Raw genomic sequence first — 19,304 nt, 5'->3', positions numbered from 1 at the left:
TACCAAAATTTCGAGAGGTCTCAAGTTATGTGGTTTCCATGTCCCTCAAAGTCCCATGTGCATCGGACACTAGATGTGTGGTAGCGAAGGTGAAATGTCCTAAATTCACATGTGCATCATGCCTATGTGAAGGACACAGGATGTGTGGCCATGAAGATGGAATGTCTCAAATTTGCATGTGCATCCTACATTCATGTATATGGAACATTCACGAATATGGATATGTACAACCATCAGATTGGTACCCAAATTTGCAATGGTATACGATTGAGTGATTTTCATGTCCTTGCAAAGTTCCATGTGCATCAAAAATATGATGTTTGCATGTGCATCCTGCAAACATGTAAAGGATAAATGCATAAAGGTCACCAACACCAATATGCCCAACTTTCCAAGTGGTATCAAACTTTGCATGGTCTTAAGTGAAATGGTTTCCATGTGCATTAGACACTGAATGCATGGCTAGGAAGACACAATATCCCAAATTTGCATGTGCATCCTGTTATGTGAAAAAAAATATGTAACAATCATAAACAATGATAGCTCCAATCATTCCCCAATCATCAGATTGGTAAAAAATTTTGCCCGGGTCTTAAATTGAGTGGTTTACATATCCCTAGAAAGTTCCTATATAATGAAGAATAATTATAAATCTTATTGAATAATTTGACAATAAACCATACATATGGTATTACGAATACCACTTATGTAATTTAATCTTTTGATATATGTAAACTAAAAACATGAGCTATACGGCTACATTCTAAATTTTAACTTAGTTGCTAATCCACATGGGCTCTCTTGGCATTCAACACCTGACATGGTAAGCTTGGAGAATGCCCATCTACAAGCATCAGGGACCGTAGGAAACTATGACTATGGTTTGGATAAAAAGGAAATGAGTAACCACTGGATATTGAAGTCAATTAGAAAGAGGCCTCAAAACTATCTTTATGGACCCATCTTGTTTCAGATACCACAAAGCATAATGATTTTACAAGCAACTTTGATAAGTTATGGGGAAAAGGAAAAGACACACTATTAGATAGATGACATCTAACAAGAGTTGTATAAGACCTATTGTGTAGCTTCACACATGGAGGTGCAGCTCAAGGAGGATATTGATATGCTAAGTGATCTATTGGTAGACAAAATAGTGATTATATATATATATATATATATATTTGGCAAATTTACTAGAGTATTAAGCACATATAAGAAATCTAGTGGCTCAACCTAAAATTCTAGTAATGCTCCCAAAGATTTTGGCAAGTTTGCATTCGAGCACACATTCAATAAGATCCTCATTATGGAGATATCTTTGAGTAACTCACTTGTCATGTTGTCAAAATCATATTTAACATAGGCCATTCGACTTAGACAAGAATAGAAGTTAAGAGGCATTGAGAATTATGTTCAATGAGTTTGCTAAAATATTTTGATGATAGGATACCCATTCTTTAGGATTTGAGCCATGTGTAAAATTATGTTGTCTATGGGTAGTTGTCTTGCCCAAAACCAAGGAGGTAGCCTAGAGGTAGCAAATATTTTGATTCCTTGCAGATGTTGTGTCAAAATAATGTTAAGGGTGAGAGCCAAGTGCAGATGCAAGGTCAAGCGAAACTAGTTGAACACAAGATAATGCAATAATATCATATCTGTGGATAGAGTTCTTGCTCGGCAATAGAAAGACATTGAACCTTTTGCTTTATTCCATATGCCCCTTGCTTAGGTGTAAGAACATTTTTACATGCTTCCATCATTTAAGAGGACCAATTATCAAACTTGTGTTTGTAAAGAATTTATAATTTCAAAGTATTGCATCAACAAGCTCAATTTTCAAAAGAAAATTCACTCATACAAAATGGGAAAGTGGCGTGGGGGAACTTACTTGCCACATTGTTGCAATGGAGCATGGAAGGTGCAAAGATAGAAGCATGGAAGGTGCAAGCATGGAGCATGGAAGGTGCAAGGCCCAAAAATTTGAGAGGGAAGAGGCAAGCGGGAAGCGGGAAAATAGGGGAAAAAATATTTCCCCCAAACCTGTCTCTGACTCCCAAACGGTTCATTCTGCAATGGCAGTCTTGTGATACATGATATCCTCCTGCTCACCACTCATGATCCTAATCTCTATCCCCTACCTGCTCACGACTCGAGGCTCTTGTATCCCTTACCTCTTCATTCCATGTACCTTCCTAAGCCGCCTTATCTCTTGCATCAACTGCAAGGTCCTCAATCAAAGGAGTGAATCTGTAGTCTCGGAGTGATCACTGCAAGGTCCTCGATCAAAGGAGTACTGAATCAGTAGTCTCGGAGTGATCAAATCTGTACTGCGCCTGCATCCTCCTTCATTCTCTCCTCGAATCTATGCACGCCCTCCTGCATACGCTCAGCCTATTACGCTGCTATCTCTCCTTGAATCTGTGCGCCTCTTGCACATATATTTGCTACTGTCTACTCGAGATACACACTCGATTGGAGGATTCAAAGGTAATAGGTATATGTCTAGACTTTCATTCGGCATATGTCGGTCCCTACTTAGTCGTTTTTCATCCACTAAGGCTGGTATATGGCAATACAACAGTACCTAAATCGATTGGGCTTGAAAGAGAAGCTACAAGCACCAGGTCAAACTCAACACATTGCAACGCCAAGAACGTCAACTCAGTCGCCAGCTGCAAGATTCTCCAGCAGCCTCCAGCAGCGGATTAATATGCTGCACTCGGATTAATATGTTGTGCCTGATTTTTTGCCAGCAGTAGAGGAGCACTTGCATCGCTACCTGTTGAGCGGCTAGATTTTTCGTCAGCAACAGATTCCTCCACGCGCGTCACTGTTGCAAGGATTTTCAAGGTATATACTTGGTCAGAGAACCTTCTAACTCGATTAATTAGACTAGCTCCCTAATTAATCGCAATGCGCATAAGTCTTAGGTAATTCACCTCTGTTATCAGCCAATCCGGTCCTTCTTTCCATCGCTTTCCAGAAGATAGGCTCGACGTCTAGGAATCGAATTCGGTCCTTCAACTCATTATTCAAATCCTTGTTTTTCCTGAATGGCATGCAAAACTACGATTTGATGCAATTGCAAATCCATTTCTTTGGTTTGGGACTCAAGGGGGGGTATGGCAGAATGGAACAAGTTTGGTTAATCCACAAGCGTATCCACCTCCCACCTTAGTGCTAATTCAAATACCCTTTTTAGAATGTTATGGGCACCTATTGCTCTAGTCTTGAGCTGTTTTTCACTTAAAAATTTTGGAAACCTTAAAATATGACACCTTAATAATGTTTAAAAGAATTAAATATTAACATATAAAAATAAATCAAAAGAAACTCAAAGGTTTAAGATTCTAAGGTTGTAATACCTTTGAATAGAGTATATTAAAAGTTCCATATTTTAGTTTCTATTTCATTGGGAGCTTTTAAAAGGAGTGAGTCTCTAACTTTTATGCATTAGATAGAAATTTTTAGAGTGAAATATAAGCATGGTGTCTTTTTTTCTTTGAACAAACTTTGAGAGCTAAAATAACTCTTCTTTGTAGTGTAGGTAGCATGGCCATTTGCAATTGGACTCTCTCTCTCCCTCTCTCTCTCTCACACAAAGACACACACACATATACATACACACACATTTAAAAAAAAAAAGAATCTCTCTCTCTCTCTCTCTCTCTCTCTCTCTCTCTCTCACACACACACACACACACACACACACACACACACACACACACATATGATTTAATATGTTAGACAATGTAGTAGACACACACCTTCTCTTTATGTTATGCAATTGGATATTTATGCTACATTTCTATGTGAATGCCTATTTCTATGCTTTATGTGAATGCCTATTTCTATGCTTTATGTGAATGCCTATTTGCCTATGCTTCTTTAGTCTATGCTTCTATGCCTATTTAATGAATGCTTTATGTGAATGTCTATGTCTATGCATCTATGGTTATGTATGCCTATGTCTATGCTTCTGTATGTCTATATGCCTATGTGAATGCCTGTATGCCTAATTCTATATGCATGTTTTATGCTTTATGCTTTACGGATGTACTCTTTAGTTCAGTGGGTTTATGCCTTGTCTATATGGTATGGCAATATTTCTTTTATTTGCTTATGGTATGGCAGTTTCATTTTTATGTTATGATATGCTATGCACTTATGCTGTGCTAGACATGTATCTATGGTCCTATGTGTGGGAGCTAAGTACCAGAAGTGACAAAATCTCATGGGTATAGTCCTTCTTTATCCATGGAGTCGTTTCTAGGGTGTGCATTTGCATGGCCTACAATGGCTTATCTACAGTTTTACCATGGGTGAGGCTGCTTTGATGATATCTGTTGCGAGGCTGTCTATACGACTGGCACTAGTTGCCCATACTTAGGACCCTACTATGTGTGTTTATTGTAAATGCGTTTATACATGTTTATAAATGCTATGTCTCTATGTTTGTGATGGACTTTGTTGAGCTTATGTAAGTGTTTGTTCTCTAGGGTGTTTTATTTATGATTTCATGTGCCTTATTCCAGATGGCAACAGATGATAGCCTATGGAAAGAACGCGAGAAAGATGATAGCACTTTTGGAGGGTTGGAAAGAACGTGAGAAAATTTACAAATTTGTTTGCAAGGCTTGTCGAGCTTTGATACAAGGTCCACAAAGACGCTGTAAGGTAAATTTTTTACATATATACTATGTGTGGTCTCTAATTAATTTATGTTTGAGAATTCCACGTAATATTGTACTCTAAATGTGTCTTTGTTTACATATACAGGGAGATCCATGCAATTTTGCTCTCTTATTGCATTGGGATGGGTTCTAGACATCAAGAACAACCCAGAAGAATTGTGGCATCGTCAAGATAAAGGTTCTCAATTGTGGAAAGAAGTCCATAATTGGAGCAATACCAGTCTTGTTCATTCCATTTAGTTGCAAAAAAATTATAGGAAGCTCAAGCAAACTCTTTCATGTTTTTATGAAACCTTTGATAGATGAATTAGAAAGTTTGTTCATAGATGGAATTGATATAGATTTCAATTATCCAATGTCTTTAATTTTTGGGTGTGATGGCTCTTTTTCCCAAACCTTCAAAGCACGTGCTATGCTTATGATGGTGACTGGTGACCATCCACCTCAATGTAAGATTGGAGCTTTTAAAGATGTTGGCCAAGCTTTTTGTCGTAGAGACAAACCTATAGCTACTTTAGAATGTGAAGGATCGAGTCGATACCTTTATGACCAAAATAGATTCCAATTCAGATATGCTCCAGCCAAGAGGTCCACAAAACATATGTTGAGAGACTTGCTTCTTGCAGAGCGAGCAAGCACTCAAACGCAACGTGAAGACATTCTTAAAGAGGCTGGTCTTTCAGGTAGATCATGTCTATGGAGATTATATGATCTTTATGGGTTCGACTTATCTCTTGATCTTGTGTACGATTGTATGCACATACTAGCATTGAATATGTTCTCAAAGTACATGAGCTCTTTAATGAGAGATATTGATAATAGAGTGAAGAAAGAAATCAATGAAGCAACTCATAGAATGACATTGGCCACACCTTATTCCATACGATATGGTCGATGGCCAAGGTTTCCTAGCAAGTATTTTGAGAGTTACAAGGCAGAGGAAACACAAAAGTTCGTTCAATGGTGTCTTCCTTATGTCCTGAGTGAAGTCCAAGGTATTCCTAAGAAATTCTATGATTTGGGTCTCTTGATCATAGATATTGCTCACGCCTTTTATAACTATACTAGACGTAATGGCTGGTCTCAAGAAGACATAAACACTGTGAGGGTCTTGCTTGCTTCTTGGAGAGTAAGATCAGAAGAGTGGATTGGAAGAAACTCAGCTCCATTAGAGCATGTTGCAGGTTTTGGAGAATTTCTTGACGATATTTTGCGACATGGTAGCCACGATGGGTTTTGGTGCTACATATATGAGCGTATGGTCTCAACATATGCTAGCATCAAAACAAACAATAAGGACAATGAGATCTCATATGCAAACTATCATCGAAGGAGATTTTTCACATGGGTCTTTCTACATATTCAAGAAGATGCTGATAGGTTGTTTCCTCATCAAAGGATGTTGAAAGAGTTTCATGGAGTTCTTTCAGTCGCAGATGGATATTTAGTGGACAAGCATGGATGTTATGACTGTCCTCAATGGCATTCATTAGGATTGATACATGTATCATCCATTGAAAAAGCGAAACATTTATGGAGTTTAGCTACATTGCATGCGAAAGACTATCCTTACCAAAGAGTCATTAGCCAAAACGGTATTGTAATAGCAAGAAAGAAGCCAAAAGTTAGATATGCAACAAGTGAGGAAAGAAGGTATGTAGAGCAAAATCTTCAATTCGGGATTGAGAGAGTAACAGAATATAAGAAAATTATGTTTAAGGGTGAGGTTTATAAGATTGAAGATAAGGTTATTGTAAAGTCTGAAGAGGATGCAACATTAGTCTCTAGTGTGGGACACTGGAAAGCGTGTATAGCATCCTTTTTTTCCTTTCAGCATAATGGTGACATGCAACTATTCTTTGGAGCACACTACTATAGGCAACGCATTGTTGTTGAAAGAGGATATGAAAGATTAGATGTTGATGGCACCACTAGCATGAGTGTCCTACAAAATGCATATTTGCCATACACCTGGAATTGTATAAGGCCAATTAGTTCCTTATTGCATAAGTTTATTCCTCTATAGCATGGAGGTGGTATCATTGCATATGAGACAAAGATTTAGGATTGAGAACACGTTTAATCCAACCTGGTTGCATTGGATGTATTCCTCCTTGGCTAGAGGAGAATGATATTGTTTTATTGAAGTCTTGTCTTGCAGATACAATATGTTCACCAAATGATCTCAAGTATGCCGTTGTTAGAGATGCGGATCACATGCTAAATCAAGTTAAAGTAGCATGGCTAAAGTTGGTTCACGCAGAGAAAAAGAGATGGAAGGTCTCGATGGAAGACAACGAATGGAAGGATTGGTGGTTTTGTGTGTCTGTCAACGAGACGTGGAAAGTTATCAAGACAAAGAACATGGTAGTTCAGGGCAAAGCCAAGATAGTTCCTATCATGTGGCAATCTTAGGCATGTAGCTAGGATACATGAAGTTAACATCATTCAAGGAATTAGAAAATGGATTTGGTACGTATTTGTATTTGATTTCCTTTTACATCTATTTCTATTTTGTGTGTTTTTATTTCATACTAACAATAACTAAACTCTTTTATGCTTATGTTGTGCATGATCAAGATGGCTAGCAACAACATGGACATGGCGGCGCTACTAAAGAAAATGATGAGTGAAGATGCAAGTTTCCTTGGACTCTTGGATTCCATGGTTAGTTCAATTAAAGGTATGTCATTTTTTTGTTGGATTTATCTTATGCATTTGGAGAAAGAAGGGGTTGAACATATAAGAAGGTGCTGCATGGTTAATGAATGCATGGCATGTATTCACTACATTTAGAGAAAGAACGGGCTGATTTTGTAAGCATGTATGTTATGCATTTGGAGAAAAAAGGTGGCTGAATTTATAGCATGTATGTCTTTGCCTTTGGATGTAAGGGAAGGGGCTGAATATATGGGAGAAGGGGGCTGAATATATGGGAGAAGGAGGCTGAATTTACAGCATGTATGTTTATGCTTTTGGATGTAAGGGAGGGAGCTGAATTTATGCATTTGGATTTAAGGGAGAAGGCTGAATTTACGCATTTGGCTTCAAGGGAGAAGGCTGAATTTTTGGGTGAAGAGAACTATTTTATGAATTTATGGGCTGTATTCATTGCATTTACAGAAAGAAAGGGCTGATTTGTAAGCATGTATGTTATGCACTTGGAGGATCTAGGTGGATGAATTTATATCATGTATGTTTTTGCCTTTGGATGTAAGGGAGGGGGCTGAAATTATGGGAGCAAGAGGCTGAATTTATGGCATGTATCTTTATGCATTTGGATGTAAGGAAGGGTGCTAAATTTATGGGAGAAGGGGGTTTAATTCATAGCATGTGTGTAGATCCATTTGGAGAATGCATGTGGCTGACTTTATGGCACGTATGTTATCCACTTAGAGAAAGAAGGTGGCTGAATTTCTGGCATGTATGTTTTTTATATAGGGAAAATGCCTATGGGAGATGAATCAAAGGATATGTCCTTCAAAGAGAACAAGGAGCGTCTCTCTTTGCAAGATAAATCTCAAGTTTCTGTTCCTCCAATCTCAGGGGTAAGTTTTACACCTACATATGATGAGGTGTTTAAACCACCCAAAATGATCTGTAGGGATAAGAACAAGCTATATGGGAAAGAGCTCCTAGAAAAGTGCTTTAGAGACCAGCATTCTCTATTGTTAGAAAACTATCATCATGTACAAAGGTGGTTCGAGGGAATAGAGACTGTTATAGATCTACAGCATAAAAAGGAAGAACAACAGCATATTAAAGGCATCATCCATGAGTGTCATCATGAGATAGTGCCTCTAAAGTTTAGTGGAGTTGAATATAGCTGGAGAGGAAGATATATACAGGTGGTGGATCTCCTTAAAATAGTCTAGCAGGAAATACTCGAAGAAGAGGACCCTTGTAAATAATGTGAGTTGGCCTTTCAATTATGTGATATTTTATAAAACTGTATATTTGCAATATAGATATGATCTAGTCAATGTATTCTATTGTGTTTCAAAGGACGAAATAAGCAAAGTTCAAAGAAATCTGGAGCTTGAAGCAACTAGTCCTTGTATTGACAAGTCTCCACATAATTCAATTTCAAAGAAGGTATGTTCAATACATTTAGCGTGAAGTAAAAATTTGTATCTATTTGCATAATTTGTGCCACTTCTTACTTGGATTATTTAACTCTTTAGCAGTCTATTGGAAATTCTCTTTCTATTAGAGAGGAATTTCATGAACAAGGATATTCAACATCTCAGGTTGTTGACGCATTTGAAAGATATGTTTTTTCAAGAAAAATTAAGAATATCGTATACCAATTGAAGTAAGTTCTCATTCCTTTGGATTTCAAAATGATCTATAAGAGTTTAAGGAGAATTTTGTATGTCTATTTGAAACTTTTTAGAGATATATGGAGCCTCAAGCAACTACTTGTATTGACGAGTCTCCACGTAATCCAATTTTAGAGAAGGTATGTTTATATTATTACCTTGAATGGTTCTCTACTTTTAGTAAAAAATTATACTTTTTCGTGTAATTTACGTGACATCTTACTTGGATTATTTAATTCATTGGCAGTCTATTGGAGATTCTATTTCTATTGGAGGAGAATTTTGTGAATAAGGATATTCAACATCTCAGGTTGTTGACGCATTTGAAAGATATGTTTTTTCAAGAAAAATTAAGAATATCGTATACCAATTGAACTAAGTTCTCATTCCTTTGGATTTCAAAATTATCTATAAGAGTTTAATAAAATTTTGTATGTCTATTTGAAACTTTTTAGAGATATATGGAGCCTTAAGCAACTACTCCTTGTATTGACGAGTCTCCACGTAATCCAATTTCAGAGAAGGTATGTTTATATTAATATCTTGAATGGTTCTCTACTTTTAGTAAAAAATTATACTTTTTCGTGTAATTTATGTGACATCTTACTTGGATTATTTAATTCATTGGCAGTCTATTGGAAATTCAATTTCTATTGGAGGAGAATTTCATGGACAAGGATGTCCAACATCTGAGGTTGTTGAAGCATTTCCAATAAAAGATATGTTTTTAATTTTATAAAGAATATAAAATGTTTTCTTTAATAAAATCATATGTTCTTTTGTGTAGATAGATAAGTTCATGGCGACGAGATTTGAAGGGTTTGAGTAATATCACTCTGATCAGGTGTATAAGTTTCAATCATGAGTTGTCTTCTATTTTGAAAAAGTATTATTAACCATTCAGTTATTCACAATTCATCTATCTTGAATATTTTATGTCTGGATTCTTATGGTGAAGCGAATGCTGATATGAATGAGATGACATTTTCTAAGATGCTTCATGGTGACATCACTACAAATGAAGATAAGGTATGAATTGCCTTTATCTTTTAGATATGCTTATGATTGAAGCTATTTTCTGGCATTCAATTGTGATCAACATCTTCTTCTTAGACAAGTTTTAATTTAATTTTGTCATATTTTTAGGATCTAATATCAAATGTGATTGATTCTACGCATGAAATGTCTAGAAAAAGTGAATGAAAAAGAAAGGTAAAAGTTTTTATTTATGCAATACCCTTTAAAAGTAAAGCAAGTACTTTGTGTGCTTGTATTCTTTACATAATTCTTTCCAATGGCATTAACACTACTAGCTGTTTATCATTCATAGGTGAGTGAAAAAATGAGAGATCACTTAGAACAGAAGACCGTGCAAAGAAGTGATAAATCCCAAGGAAAGAGATGCAAGGTATTCTTATATTTAGAATTTATTTTCTATAATTTGAAGTCTTTATACCTTGATTTTAATCTCAATTTTTTATTTGAATTAGAACTTAAAAGATATTCAAGGTACAGACATGGAGGTGACTACGATTTCAAGCGAGTATAAAAGAGTATGTGATAGCCTTTTACATTAGGCTTGATTATTTAAATCATTTGCTTCGAATTTGTTAATATATTGTCACTTGTTTTGTTACTATGCCCTCAGGTGGATGACATTTCAGAGGAAAATATGGAGACGATACTTTTGAAATACATGGGAGTCCACACAATTCATGATATGTACTTTTCCTTAAAAAGTACATATGTGAAGCTTAAAAAGATGGAGAGTAGCTTCAAACAGTACTCTACAGACATCAAGAAACCAGCCAGTAACATTATGATAAGGGACATTGTGCATTGGCTTATTGAAAGTCAAAAAGTTAGATTCATGGAAAAATCTGATGTGCTTAGTTTGGAAGATATAGAGATTTTGATATGACATTTAGCTTGATTCAAATAAGTCTTCAAAGATGTTATGTAGAGCTCTTTTAGCTCTCTTTGGTTGTCTTATATTTCTTATAGTAGAAGTTTTTTGCTTTTTCTTTTAAATATTGTAATAACGAATGGACTTTTTACCTTCTTATTATTTGTAGAAATATTAAAGAGAACTCAATCTTTTTGATGGTTTTGTTGAATCTTAGTGTAGATAATGTGAGTTAATGTAATTATGGTAACAATTGCTTATTACTCTAAGTACTTTAAAAGTTCAAATTGCTACATATGAAAATGTGAAACATGAGTGCTTCATTTCTTAAATGATATAACTTAAACAAAATCACTTATTTCACGTTCTCCCTATATAAGTTAAAGGAACTAGAGGAGGAGGAAGTTGAGGAAGAGGAAGTGAGGGAGGCAACTCACGAACTACACATGAGATTGCAGGAGAGTTAGGACAACCTTGTAACATAACTTTAGGTTTCCATACGATGTTAGGTGTATGACTATGTTGGTAATGAGGAATGTTAAAGGACTTGATATGAGTTCTCCACATCAAAGGGTTCTTTTATTTTTACGAAAAGTTGATTTTCCTTCCAAATTAAAACCTCTTGGGAAGAAAGTGTGTAAAGTTCTCATCTAAAATTCAGACACAATACCCCCATATGCGTGAATGGATGGTCCTCTCTTTTATTTGCATGGCTCATTGCTCCCCAACATCTGTTTACTTCCCTTCCCCTCCTCCCTACCACTTAGAATTTGAATGTCACCCTCACTTTCGCTCTAGTTGACACTAGGTCCACCTCCTTTTATTCTCCTATCATTCTTGATACCACCCAAAGTCTGGCCGCTACTGCCAATGCCTTTGCCGAAGCCATCACTATGTCTAGGCACTCGTTGAATGCTTGCAAGGACAAGATTCAAATAGAATGCTGAGATCCACCCCACAACTGCCAACTCTGTCGAGAGTTTTATCCATGACAAAAGATAAGCTGACAATGAGTCAGGTCTAAGGATTGCATATTCACGTAGTTATGCAATGTTTTGCATGATTTACATTTGTGAACACCCTTTCACGAATTCTAGCATGCAATGACACGTATCGATAGTCCTAGTGCAGTATATCGTTGCCCTTACCAACGGTAAATAGTACAGTACTAGTGATAAAAGCAATACTAACATCAGCAAAATTAGGCATGAATTCAAATGGTGGTACTCACATTATTGATGGTAGATTGTGTAGTACCGTCTGTAGCATGAAGGGTATTTCCGATTGCACACCTATTATCGATAGTACAAGCCTATGTACTAGTGGTATAAGTAGTGCCTCAATTATATAGGGATGTTGTCAGCTCATTTTGCAATACTTTTGATTCGAGAGGTAAATTCTCCTCTCTTATCTTAAGCCACGTGCCAGGGCTTAGCCTGCAGAGTAGTCCATTTGGCCCTTGTGCTCACAAGGCATGAGAGCTAGATGGGACCACTCTTAAGGTTCAGGTATCTAGCTCTCTCGAAGAGAGTTGGTTTTAGTCAAATTTTAATTTGAATGCATGCTTTTTTTGTTTTGCATGCATGTATATCAAAATTCGAGTGTCAAAACAAAACATGCATGCAATCTATATTACATTGCATGCTTGAAATTATGAAATGTTACATGCTTGAGGAGTTTATATGAAATTTAACCTTGTACTTGAACATATGTATGCAAATTAATGGTGAGAGAAGCAGAAGAGAAAGGAAGAGATTGTTAACATTAGAGGAGGCTGAAGAAGAAAAGCAGGCCTATGAAATGTGGGCGCGTTTTGAACACATGCAAAGGATTGCCACTGTGCCTCTTTAGCACCTGCCTGACATCGTTCAACATACCTTGTAATGGGTCGATTTCAGGGGCTCCCAATGGAAGGACATAAAACAATTTGTGTTCAAGGAGAAAGGATTGTCCATCTGGCCAACACAAGCAGACGAGTAACAATATAGAGGGTGCGGGAAGTTAGAGAAGATGAAGACGCTTGGCATTGGATTCTCATCTTGTTGAGCGACATGGTAGATGAAAGATAAGTGATTGTAGACTCATAACTCTCTCTTTTTCTCTCACAACTTAATTGTGGTCAACCTTACCCCAACTCGTTGAGTGCAGGAGCTATGGACTATAACCTTACTGAATGAAGAGCGCTCGTGGCTCTCGCAAGTTATTTTATAAACTAAAATGAGCAGGAAAGCACGTCCATAAAGTACTACCAGTACATGGAGTGATATCTTCAATATTACTCATTATACAAGTGGTATTTATTAGTATCCGATCGTATTGTAAAATAACTCGTTGATATTTGGCCTTTTGCCAATGGTTTGTGGTTTATTGTCCATCGGTATTATACTAATTCACTGGTGAATTTTACATGTTACCGACATGATCACATTATTTTCACACATTTTGGGGCCGAACATGATGTTCTGAATGACGAGTTAACACAAACATGAAAATGTTAACAAAATCCTTGGCGGGTCACCGAACTTCCCATCCTTCGTTCTCAGGTTGACATGGTCAAGGTCGAAAGCAATAAGGACCATGGGTGGGCCAATTAGATCCATTCAAGCCAGTGCTTTCTCCTCAAGGATATCAAACACTGCACCACTAATAGTGAAGTCCGCATGTTTTTGGAGAGGATGGTCAAAGTAGGTGGCCCAGGGTTGAATAGAGATGGAATAGGGGATGGGTAGGGGTGGAAAGGGATGGTAAAGGGGATGAATAGAGGGGATGGGAGAAGAGAATGAATAGAGGAGATGGAGAGGAGGGGAAAGGAGGTCAGATGAATACACGTGGAAGAAGAGAAGAGGGTATTAGTGGGAAGGGAATTGATAGAAGGGCTTGAATAGAGGGAATGGAGAGTATGGGGAAGGAGGTGGGCTCCAGGATGGATAGAGGGCACCGGATATAGGGGATGGAGAAGATGGGAAATGGGATGGGATCGAAAATAGGATGGGTCCGGGAAGGGAATATGGGTGGAAAAGGGCTAGATTGGTGATATGGAGGGGATAGGGAAGGGATGAGAAGGGGTTCAAGATAGGATAGGAGATAGAAAGGAAAATAAGATTGATGAGATGCAAGGGATAAAGAGGAGATAGGAGAGGAGAGTTGGATGGACAGGGAGAAGAGGGTATATGGGTATGGGAGAAGAGGATTGAAGGGTATATGAGAGGGAGGGGTGGGAGAGAAAACTCGAAAAACAACCCCATATTCTTAAAAATGAAATAGTGAAATGAAAATGAACAAGGAAAAAGAAATAGCTAGGGGAATTTTGGACTCAAAAAGGGCCTCATAAGGAGTGGATTAGCAAGAACTAATAAGGCTTATAGAGGGTCCCATCACCCCTATATGGGGACAAAAAGGTACATCTCCCTAGGCCCTTGGTGGTCCCCGAAAGTGCACCTCCCTCTTCCACTTGGAGGAGCCCCCCACTCTCAAAAAGTAAAATATCTTTACAACCTTTAGTCCCAAAAAGTATCTCACGGGTACCCAAAAAAAAAAAAAAATCTTCAAAAGCGTCCAAAATGGCCCATGAAAGCATGGGGTAGGTTACAATTTTATTGTTTAGAGAGCTACAATTTTTATTGAAATCATTTCTAATCATGTAAATCTTATAATCTTTCACATTGTGAAGGAAAGTTAGTCTTCGTTATCAAATTGGATGAGTGCAAGGTTGTTAAAGGCCACAAGTTGGAGAGGGTTAGTATTACTTTGATGAACAAAGCCCTTGGACATGCCAAAGATAAGGAAGTTAGGAAAGATTTTAGTGTACAATCGAAAAAGCACATTTGGTGGCTTGCCGCATTTGAACTTCCTAAAGAGACACACTCATTCTTGAAATGGATCTTTGATAGATCTCCAATTCCAAGTGTCATAGATGCCCAGATGAAAGGAAAGTTGCTTCAAGTTGAAGGGTTTGGATTGTTTAAAGTTGAATGGCACATGGCAGAAGATCTTAAAACATTGAAGTGTATGTTTGAAAGGGAATTGAGTGCAAATGCAATATATCCATGTCTTTATTGTATGCACTCACAACAACTTTGAGGCAGTAACATAGGAATACATAGAGGGAAAGAGAAAATAAAACAAGAAAAAGACTTTGGGAATGCTAAAGATGTAATGAATGACATCATAGATGATGATTCTAACAAATGGATGTATTGGAGGAATGGAGTAATAAGCTGAAATCTAGATGTTGCAGCCAATAGAGATCAAATCGATAAAAATAGGGATCCAATATTAGACATTCCATTACAAAGAGTACATTTTTGTGTGTTGCATGCGGATATGTGGCTCATTGATAAATTGCTTTACTTGCACATTGTATATGTATGGAACATGAAACTGGAGGAGAGAGCGGCATCATGTATAACAAGGGTTGAAGCTTTACTCTCAAGAGATGCAAGGGATAAAGAGGAGAGTTGGATGGACAAGGAGAAGAGGGTATATGGGTATGGGAGAATAGGATCGAAGGGTATATGAGAGGGAGGGTTGGGAGAGGAAACTCGAAAAACAACCCCATATTCTTCAAAATGAAATAGTGAAATGAATATGAACAAGGAAAAATCAATACATTAGGGGAATTTTGGACTCAAAAAGTGCCTCATAAGGAGTGGATTAGCAAAATGGATTAAGAACTAATAAGGCCTATAGAGGGTCCCATCACCCTCATATGAGGACAAAAAGGTACATCTCTCTGGGCCCTTAGTGGTCCCCAAAAGTGCACCTTCCTCTTCCACTTGGAGGGGCCCTCCACTCTCAAAAAGTAAACTCTCTTTACATCCTTTAGTCCCAAAAAGTATCTCAGAGGTACCCAAAAAAAAAATAAAATCTCTAAAATGGCCCATGAAAGCATGGGGTAGGTTATAATTTTATTGTTTAGAGAGATGCAATTTTTAGTGAAATCTTTTCTAATCATGTATATCTTTTAATCTTTCAGATTGTGAAAGAAAGTTAGTCTTTATTATCAAATTGGATGAGTGTGAGGTTGTTAAAGGCCACAAGTTAGAGAGGATTAGTATTACTTTAATGAACAAAGCCCTTGGACATGCCAAAGATAAGGAAGTTAGGGAAGATTTTAGTGTGCAATCGAAAAAGCACATTTGGTGGCTTGCACATTTGAACTTCCTAAAGAGACACACTCATTCTTGAAAGGGATCTTTGATAGATCTCCAATTCCAAGTGTCATAGATGCCGAGACGAAAGGAGAGTTGCTTGTGAAGGGTTTGGATCGTTTAAAGTTGAATGGCACATGGTAGAAGATCTTAAAATATTGAAGTGTATGTTTGGAAGGGAATTGAGTGCAAATGCGACATATTCGTATCTTTATTGTGTGCACTCACGACGACTTCGAGGCAGTAACATAGGAATACATAGAGGGGAAGAGCAAATAAAAAGAGGAAAAGACTTTGGGAATGCTAAAGATGTAATGAATGACATCATAGATGATGATTCTAACAAACAGATGTATTGGAGCAATGGAGTAATGAGATGCAATCTGGATGTTGCACCCAATAGAGATCAAATTGATAAAAATCAGGATCCAATATTAGACATTCCATTACAAAGAGTACATTTTTGTGTGTTGCATGTGGAGATGTGGCTCATTGATAAATTGCTTTACTTGCACATTGTATATGTATGGAACATGAAACCGGAGGAGAGAGCGGCATCATATATAGCAAGGGTTGAAGCTTTACTCTCAAGAATGGGTCTACATGGAGGGAATGTAAAGCTAAATAAAGACACACAATTGTTAGGAAAATCAGGAAATCTTTCAAAGAAAGTGTCCATGGGAGCTCAAAGGCACAAAGATTTTTGTCCAATCATGGAAAAAATTGATTAAATATGAATTGGAACTATTGGAAAGAGTTATGTGGTTGCACCACTAATGTGGAAGCTGATCCTCACATGAGAACCTTGAAAATACGTGTTTGGAAAGCATTAGACAATATGGTAAAGATCTTGAGGAAGCCTTCCATAGACGATGATAATGTGCAACTATATAAAGTCATCAGGAAAGAGTTCATTAAAGCCATGGTAGATGGATGGGGTGAATCCCACATTATTCACAGTGGATGTTTTTTGGCGAGCATATTTTGGCGAGCTTGCCCAAAAATGGCAAGTGTACTCTCTCTCTTCTCTTTGCTCTCTTGGACCTTTAGAATGTATAAGAAATTGATTGAATTTCTTTATTGAAAAATAAAGGCCTTTTCAATTGCCTTTCTCCTTAGGTTAAATTATATGTATGGAATAATTTGTTGAGACTAAGGGCCTTTAGAATAGGTAGATGGAAAATATAGTTGAGCAAATTAATGAAAGAATTAGGTGAGAGGAATAGGGGAAAATAAATGATAGAGGGAAGACGATGGGATGGGATAGAATAGGCAATATAGATTTCATGTACTACAGACATTAAAATAATAACATAGGGAAATGAAAAATAAAACAAGTTTAAATATAAGTATTGCTAGCTACTACACTAGTGTGTGTGAAATACTAACATTCCTCAACCAAGCATGAGGTTGCAACTGATCAGAGTAGTGCAGATAGAAGCTTACTCTAGAAAGGGTGAAACATGGTCAAAGGCGACCCACCAACCCATGCCGATTTAATGGGTAGATTACTAGTATGTAATAATCCATATATAGGATAAGACAATTGGAAATTATATGGAATGTTATAAGTTGTAAATAGGTGTGAAACATTGTAAGTATAGTCATAAAATATTATAGATTGCCATGCAAACATTGCTAGCTACTACACTAGTATGCATGATATATCGACATTCCTTGACAAAGAATAATGCTTTGAATGATCATAGTGCAGATAGACGCTTAATTTGAAAAGTGTGGGATGTGGAAAAAGGTGGCCCACCATTCCACACCTATTTTAATTAGATTATTGTGTCTTTAATCACATTCAATTATGTTGAGACTCGAGAGGGGACAAGACAATGGACAGTTTCTCTATCTTGAGGTATGGCTAGCTTACATGGAATGTTACAAGAGAAATATTATATATGTATATGATGTAGAACTTAATAAGAAAAATTGAAGTTGGATTTATTAAAGTGCCATAAGTTTGAATATTCGTATCATAGATTTGTTAAAATAGCATCTCATACTATGCTTGTAAATTTTTAAAAGTGCTTATGTTTCTCTTTCTCCTCGATAGCAATCATGCCTCCAAAGAGACAAGAGAGGTGAGGTTGAAAGCTAGACGAGGCATATAAGTATGTTACTATGATCGAACATAATCTATGGAATTGTAACATATTCCATAATCCATTCATGGGATTAGGCACATGAATTCACTTGCCCTTCTTATGAGATCCTCGCAAAAGGGAAGTGTACTAGGGTAGGATTCGAGGCACTTATGCAAGGTCTGGGGGACATACAATGAGGTTTAGATAGCATGGTGGATGACATAACATCATGTCAAGAATCCTAGGGTAAGGCATTGTAAGTTTAGGTGGTTGTTCATAAGTGTTCCTAAGTTTATGTGGTTGTCCTCAATCGCATTGTGGCAATTTTAGCCACACAAACATTCAATTGCATGAACCCATCTATGCAACATGGACAATGTAGCAATGTGTCCTATTCACATGCATGAGTCCAACAACAAATACTAGAAGCAAAAAAGGTGTAACTAGATGCTTTTGAGGCTATTGGTTGAACCAACTATCTTTTAAACATGGTGCAAAGTCTGCACTTTTTTTTTTTTTTGGGTAGAAAATTAGAGTGTCTTTATTGCTTTATAACATGTAATACATCAAAAAGATATCTCTAAAATATCAGTACTGACTATATCAGCACTTACATCATGAAATAACACAAAACTATCAACTTCAAAACAACCTAAGAGGGGCTTCTCAAAGATGGAAGAAGAAGCTAGAGGTTTCCTTTTTGGAGTCTAAAGTAGTAGCAACAGTAGTATCTATAGAGTGACCATGAGTGGTAGCAAGTCCCTGAGAAGGGTCAATAGACATAGAAGCCAAGTCTTGCTATGAAATAGAAAGAACCACAGCAAGACCCTGGGTATGATTGGGAAGGATAGAAGGGGTAGAGAAGCTAGCACAAGGGTACTAAATGTTGGATCCATGAGAGGCAGCATGTGGCTAATCTATTGAGTCCACAGCTAAGGAAGGGGATTTGCTGGAGAGGCTAACCATAGTAGAATGGAAGGGAGGGACAACAGCATCAGCAACAATAGCAAAAGTGGTAGGAGCTTTGCTTGAAGAGCCATCAAGATGTAGAGAGGCTGATCCTAGAGAAATGGGTAAGGGAGCACTAGTTGTTGCAGGTCTCCTTTGTAGGAAGGGGGGTAGTTTGGCACGATCAT

The 19,304-nt window shown here is 37.3% G+C and overlaps 1 protein-coding gene across 1 annotated transcript; it reads left to right on the top strand.

Annotated features, from left to right (window-relative positions):
* The first annotated feature begins 5,298 nt into the window (after positions 1-5,298).
* On the top strand, positions 5,299-11,156 carry LOC147891407 (uncharacterized). The gene is made up of 6 exons (XM_087389207.1): positions 5,299-6,077; positions 8,666-8,792; positions 10,350-10,427; positions 10,510-10,572; positions 10,668-10,880; positions 11,148-11,156. The coding sequence occupies exons 1-6, from the start codon at positions 5,299-5,301 to the stop codon at positions 11,154-11,156; spliced, it is 1,269 nt and encodes a 422-aa protein (XP_087245333.1).
* The last annotated feature ends 8,148 nt before the right edge of the window (positions 11,157-19,304 follow it).

Source organism: Dipteris shenzhenensis, chromosome 18 (genome assembly GCF_047967505.1).
Source record: "Dipteris shenzhenensis isolate YYH24624 ecotype China chromosome 18, Dip_SZ_1.0, whole genome shotgun sequence".
NCBI lineage: Eukaryota > Viridiplantae > Streptophyta > Polypodiopsida > Gleicheniales > Dipteridaceae > Dipteris > Dipteris shenzhenensis.
The sequence above is the reverse complement of the archived record's forward strand: the minus strand, read 5'-3'. Positions and strand labels throughout refer to the sequence as shown.